At 40.3% G+C, this 7,449-nt stretch overlaps 1 protein-coding gene across 1 annotated transcript; it reads right to left on the bottom strand.

Moving 5' to 3' along the window:
* Positions 1-6,098: 6,098 nt before the first annotated feature.
* On the bottom strand, positions 6,099-7,031 carry LOC109561026 (olfactory receptor 2T33-like). Its single transcript, XM_019963457.2, has one exon. The coding sequence runs from the start codon at positions 7,029-7,031 to the stop codon at positions 6,099-6,101; it is 933 nt and encodes a 310-aa protein (XP_019819016.2).
* Between the last annotated feature and the right edge of the window lie 418 nt (positions 7,032-7,449).

The raw sequence follows: 7,449 nt of genomic DNA, 5'->3' as shown, positions 1-7,449 counted from the left end.
TACAGAGAAATTTAGTTTTCCAAGAAAGACATAGAGATAGCTAACAGGCACAATAAAGTTGCTCAACATCATTAATTATTAGAAGAATGTAAATCAGAGAAATAAGGTATCGTCTCACACTTGTCAAAGCGGGTCTCACAAAAAAAAAGTCTACAAATGACCAATGTTGGCCAGAAAGTGAAAAAAGTAAGCTTGTACACAGTTGGTGAGGATGAAAATTGGAATAGCCATTTTGGAAAACAGCATAGAAGTTCCTCAAAAACCTAAAATTAGAACTATCATATGATGCAGCAATTCTACTCCTGGTTATATACTCCTCAAAAATGAAAACACTAATTCAAAAAAATAAATGAACCCAATGTTCATAGCAGTACTATTTACAATAGTCAAGATATGGAAGCAACCCAAGTATCCATCAACAGACAAATGGATAAAATAGTGGTATATATGTGCAATGAAATATTACTCAGCCATAAAAAATGATGAAATACTGCCATTCACAGCAACATGGATGGATTTGGAGGGCATTATGCTAAGTGAAGTAAATCAGACAGAGAAAGACAAATGCTATATGATATCTCTTATATGAAATGTAAAAATTAATACAAATGAATGTACATAGCAAAGCAGAAATAGACTCAACAGATAAAGAAAATAAACTAGTGGGTACCAGTGAGGACAGAGAGAGTGGGAGTGGCAACATAGTTGTATGGAATTAAGAGATACAGACTACTATCTGTAGAATAGATAAACAACAAGGATATACAGTATAGCAAAGGAAATATAGCCATTATCTTCTAGTAATTTTTAATGGAGTATAGTCTGTACAAATACTGAATCACATGCTGAATATTTGAAACTAATATAAGGTTGTAAATCAACTATATTTCAATAAAAATAAGTTAGTAAAATTCATATTTAAGAATTTTTGGGAAGAGACTCTTCTGACTCTTCATTTCTAAAGTGATAATATGTTCAAATCAAAATATGTACAATATAAATCTTTCCTTCTTTCTTACCTTCTCCCCTCTCTCCCACATTTCTTCCTTCTTTCTTTCCTTCCTCCCTTCCATCCTTCTTCAGTACAATTAGATTCACTCCCTTCAGTTATTCAAAAGAGGTAAAATCTTTAGTCCTAAGATTTTTTCTTGTGATCAAATATGATTTTCTTAAATTTGTAAAACAGTTCATATAAAGTAGATTTTCATTGAGTTAGACAAGGCTGTCATCCTAGTGTGATTAGATTGACTAGTTTTCTGTGAGTATGGTTTCAGTGTGTCTGCCCTCTAATGCCCTCTTGCAACACCTACCGTCTTACTTGGGTTTCTCTTACCTTGGACGTGGGGTATCTCTTCACGGCTGCTCCAGCAAAGTGCAGCTGCTGCTCCTTACCTTGGACGAGGGGTATCTCCTCACTGCCTCCCCTTCTTATCTTGAACCTGGAATAGCACCTCTAGGCCCTCCTGTGCCCGCGCAGCCACCGCTCCTTGGAGGTGCGGTTCCTCTTCCCGGCCGCGGCCCCTGGCCTCAGGCACTGGGTAAGTCCTCCGGGCCGCCTCCCCTGGCCTCGGACGTGGGGTAGCTCCTCTCGGCTGTTCCTGCGCCGTCACAGCCTGGACTCTCGGTCACTGCCCCTGACCTCGGACATGGGGTAACGCCTCTTGGCCACCTCCCCTCGGGCATGGGGTCCTCCTGGCTTCTGCTCCGACCTCGGACATGGGGTAGCTCCTCTCGGCCACACTAAGTGCACCGGTCACAGCCGCCTGCATCAGGCTTGGGCATTCGGGCTTGCTGCCCTTGGGCGGACCTGGCGCCTTGTTCGGCTATGCTGCCTCCTCCTGGCCACAGTCCGATCACACCTCCACAGGCACCATGGTGAAGTTGGTGGACATGGTGAGCCCAGAGCTCCGGCCACTCTACACTCCCCACTAGGCTCCGCGTGCCCAGGCACGGCTCCACCCACTCCCGCCAACTAAGCCATGCCCAAGGGGCCACCCAAGACGAGCAGGTCATGGTGGAGAGGTCTGACAGAATGTGGTCCAATGGAGAGGGAATGGCAATCCACTTCAGTATTCTTGCCTTGAGAACCCCATGAACAGTATGAAAAGGCAAAATGATAGGATACTGAAAGAGGAACTCCCCAGGTCAGTAGGTGCCCAATATGCTACTGGAGATCAGTGGAGAAATAACTACAGAAAGAATGAAGGGATGGAGCCAAAGCAAAAACAATACCCAGTTGTGGATATGGCTGGTGATAGAAGCAAGGCCCAATGCTATAAGAGCATTATTGCAAAAGAACCTGGAATGTTAGGTCCACGAATCAAGGCAAATTGGAAGTGGTCAAACAAAAGATGTCAAGAGTGAATGTCAACATTCTAGGAATCAGCGAACTAAAATGGACTGGAATGGGTGAATTTAAATCAGATGACCGTTATATCTACTACTGTGGGCAGGAATCCCTCAGAAGAAATGGAGTAGCCATTATGGTCAACGAAAGAGTCCAAAATGCAGTACTTGGATGCAGTCTCAAAAACAACAGAATGATCTCTGTTCGTTTCCAAGACAAACCATTCAATATCACAGTAATCCAAGTCTATGGCCCAACAAGTAATGCTGAAGAAGATGAAGTTGAATGGTTCTATGAAGACCTATAAGACCTTTTAAAACGAACACCCAAAAAAGATGTCCTTTTCATTATAGGGGACTGGAATGCAAAAGTAGGAAGTCAAGAAACACCTGGAGTAACAGGCAAATTTGGCCTTAGAATACAGAATGAAGCAGGGCAAAGACTAATAAAGTTTTGCCAAGAAAATGCACTGGTCATAGCAAACACCCTCTTCCAACAACTAAAGAGAAGATTCTACACATGGACATCACCAGATGGTCAACACCAAAATCAGATTGATTATATTCTTTGCAGCCAAATATGGAGAAGCTCTATACAGTCAGCAAAAACAAGACCAGGAGCTGACTGTGGCTCAGACCATAAACTCCTTATTGCCAAATTCAGACTTAAATTGAAGAAAGTAGGGAAAACCACTAGACCATTCAGGTATGACCTAAATCAAATCCCTTATGATTATACAGTGGAAGTGAGAAATAGATTTATGGGCCTAGATCTGATAGATAAAGTGCCTGATGAACTATGGACTGAGGTTCATGACACTGTACAGGAGACAGGGATCAAGACCATCCCCAAGAAAAAGAAATGAAAAAAGCAAAATGACTGTCTGAGGAGGCCTTACAAATAGCTGTGAAAAGAAGATAAGTGAAAAGCAGAGGAGAAAAGGAAAGATATAAGCATCTGAATGCAGAATTCCAAAGAATAGCAAAAAGAGATAAGAAAGCCTTCTTCAGCAATCAATGCAAAGAAATAGAGGAAAAAAACAGAATGGGAAAGACTAGAGATCTCTTCAAGAAAATTAGAGATACCAAGGGAATATTTCATGCAAAGATGGGCTCGATAAAGGACAGAAATGGTATGGACCTAACAGAAGAAGATATTAAGAAGAGGTGGCCAGAATACACAGAAGAACTGTACCAAAAAGATCTTCATGACCCAGATAATCATGATGGTGTGATCACTCACCTAGAGCCAGACATCCTGGAATGTGAAGTCAAGTGGGCCTTAGAAAGCATCACTACGAACAAAGCCAGTTTCAGTTGATTCCAGTTGAGCGATTTCAAATCCTGAAACATGATGCTGTGAAAGTGCTGTACTCAATATGCCAGCAAATTTGGAAAACTCAGCAGTGGCCCCAGGACTGGAAAAGGTCAGTTTTCATTCCAATCCCAAAGAAAGGCAATGCCAAACAATGCTCAAACTACTGCACAATTGCACTCATCTCACACGCTAGTAAAGTAATGCTCAAAATTCTCCAAGCCAGGCTTCAGCAATACATGAACTGTGAACTTCCAGATGTTCAAAATGGTTTTAGAAAAGGCAGAGGACGTGTATACCTGTGGCGGAGTCATGTTGATATATGGCAAAATCAATACAATATTGTAAAGTTAAAAAATAAAATAAATTAAAAAAAAAAGAAAAAGAAAGAAAATAAGAGAGGATAGCAAAAAAAAAAAAACAAGGAAGAAAAGGCAGAGGAACCAGAGACCAAATTGCCACCATCTGCTGGATCATTGAAAAAGCAAGAGTGTTCCAGAGAAACATCTATTTCTGCTTTATTGACTATGCCAAAGCCTTTGACTGTGTGGATCACAATAAACTGTGGAAAATTCTTCAAGAGATGGGAATACCAGACCACCTGACCTGCCTCTTGAGAAACCTGTATGCAAGTCAGGAAGCAACAGTTAGAACTGGACATGGAACAACAGACTGGTTCCAAATAGGAAAAGGAGTACGTCAAGTCTGTATATTTTCACCCTGCTTATTTAACTTATATGCAGAGTACATCATGAGAAACCCTGAGCTGGATGAGGCACAAGCTGGAATCAAGTTTGCTGGGAGAAATATCAATAACCTCAGATATGCAGATGACACCACCCTTATGGCAGAAAGTGAAGAGGAACTAAAAAGCCTCTTGATGAAGGTGAAAGAGGAGAGTGAAAAAGTTGGCTTAAAACTCAACATTCAGAAAACGAAGATCATGGCACCTGGTCCCATCACTTCATGGGAAATAGATGGGGAAACAGTGTCAGACTTTATTTTTGGGGGCTCCAAAATCACTGCAGATGGTGACTGCAGCCATGAAATTAAAAGACGCTTACCCCTTGGAAGGAAAGTTATGACCAACCTAGATAGCATATTGAGAAGCAGAAACATTACTTTGTCAACAAAGGTCCATCTAGTCAAGCCTATGGTTTTTCTAGTGGTCATGTATGGATGTGAGAGTTGGACTGTGAAGAAAGCTGAGGGCTGAAGAATTGATGCTTTTGAACTGCGGTGTTGGAGAAGACTCTTGAGAGTCCTTGGACTGCAAGGAGATCCAACCAGTCCATTCTGAAGATGAGCCCTGGGATTTCTTTGGAAGGAATGATGCTAAAACTGAAACTCCTGTATTTTGGCCACCTCATGTGAAGAGTTGACTCATTGGAAAAGACTCTGATGCTGGGAGGGATTGTGGGCAGGAGGAGAAGGGGACGACAGAGGATGAGATGGCTGGATGGCATCACTGACTCGATGGACATGAGTCTGAGTGAACTCCAGGAGTTGGTGATGGACAGGGAGGCCTGGCTTGCTGCAATTCATGGGGTCGCAAAGAGTCGGATACGACTGAGCGACTGAACTGAACTGAACTGAACTAAAAGTAGATTTTCTTCACTTTAACATGTGAAGAAAGATACCTGGATATTTTTTGCTCCAATTACAACTGTGTACAACCTCTGTGTATTTTCAATGTTAATTTTTTTGATGAATTTAATCACATGTATTTTAATAGTGCTTTTTCTGTCTTCAGATAAAGATGTTGGCTTCTCCATGATTCCTGCATATTTTGACAACATCTAAATGTATGGATTCCAATCTGTTTATCTAATTAAAAATCTAATTAAATCTGTTTATCTAATCTGTTTATCTAATTAAAAATTTAATTAAAATATCTAAAGATATTTTAACCATATAATCATGAGAAATAATTCCCTTGAAAACATTTTGATGAATATTTCCTGCAACTTTCATGTATATATACATATATGTGCATATTTTATATTAATATTGATTATTCATTTGAAATTTATTTTATCAAAATTACATGAAGTAAGGTATAAATTGGTTTTTTTAAACAATTAGTTACCTTAAACATAATTCATGTCTACCATAATTAATGATTTTCATTATATACTCACAAAAGAACACACCCCAAAATGCAAATTACATGGCTGGTGTCCAGCATATCTTATGATGGAATGCCTCTGTCATTTATTCTTATAGCTGAGGTTCAAAGTTCAGAAAAAAGTATCATGACAAAGTATGAACACAGAACAAATGTCATTTTAATTAATTTACCAAATATGAATTATATAATGTTTTTTAAATTAATGCAAACAGGGAACATGAAAGCAAAGTATATTGATACAAAACAAATTGACACAAAACCTAAATCTGAGTGATGTCATTATGCCAGTAATGCTTACTGTAGAGATCACTGAAAATATTTCTCCAGCCACATTCTCAAAGCCCCCTTGACTTCTTTATTCCTCACACTGTATATAAGTGGGTTCAACACAGGTGTGAAGATGGTGTAAAAGGCAGAGACTACTTTGTCATGAGCCACTGAACGATAGGATTTGGGCCGCATGTAGATAAATATGATGGTGCCATAGAAAAACCCCACCACAGCCAGATGGGAGGAACAAGTAGCAAAAGCTTTCTTCCTGGCTGCAGCAGAATGCATGCGGAGCACAGTGATCAGGATGAGACCGTAGGAAGCCAAAATGAAAGACACTGGGATCAAAAGCATCAGGACACAGCAGATGTACATGAAAAATTCAAAAATCATGGTGTCTGTACAGGCAAGGCGAACAAGCGATGGTGCCTCACAAAAGAAGTGGTTGATTTCTCGAGAATGGCAGTAAGGGAAGCTCAGGGTGACACCAGCCTGCATCAGCCCATCCACTCCTCCCAAAAGCCAGGAACCGGCTGTCATGTGCAAGCAGAGCTTCTGATTCATGAGGATTGGGTATCGCAGGGGATGACATATGGCCACATAGCGGTCATAGGCCATGGCCGCTAAGAGAAAGCACTCGCCCCCTTCCAGAGTGACAAACAGGAAGATCTGGGCACCACAGCCAGCAGAAGAGATAGACCTGATGTGCATCAGGTAGTTGCCTACCATTTTGGGAACAACAGTGAGGACCAGCATCACGTCCATGAGGGAGAGCTGGCTAAGCAGGAAGTACATCGGTGTGCACAGCCGGGAATCCATGCGAATGAGCATGATCATGAAGATATTGCTCATCAGGGAGGTGAGGAAGGTCATGAGAACCACAGAAAAGAAAAATATATGGGTTTGTGTGTAGTTAAGGAGCCCTAAAAGAATGAAGTTTATTCCCGTGGTGTCATTTGTATTTTCCATGGCTTCAGTTATTCCTAGAAGACAATGAATAATTAGGAAACGATACTTGCTTAAAAGGAAGCTTGAGCATTTCCTTTTGAAACTTGATGGCACAGAAAAAAAATGAGACTCGGAGGAAAAATTATGACTTAAATTCTTTCACTGCATCAGAAGATGTTTGGCTTGGCATCCTATTCTCCATATCTTTGTAATTACACATTATTTTTTATCCAAATAAATTACATATGCATACATAATAATATCAATTACATTTCTATTATTTTTGTATATTTTATCAGTATGGAGTATCTGAGTAACTGAATCTCTAGCTTTTTCACTCCTATCAGCTGTTGATTTTTGTTTAAATCGCTCTATATGTGGTACTATTAGATATTGTTATTTGCAATAATCATGGCCAATAACAGAAAAGTAAAAAGAA

The sequence above is a fragment of the Bos indicus genome, chromosome 7 (genome assembly GCF_029378745.1).
Source record: "Bos indicus isolate NIAB-ARS_2022 breed Sahiwal x Tharparkar chromosome 7, NIAB-ARS_B.indTharparkar_mat_pri_1.0, whole genome shotgun sequence".
In the NCBI taxonomy this organism is placed as follows: domain Eukaryota; kingdom Metazoa; phylum Chordata; class Mammalia; order Artiodactyla; family Bovidae; genus Bos; species Bos indicus.
This window is presented reverse-complemented; position numbering and strand designations above follow the sequence as displayed.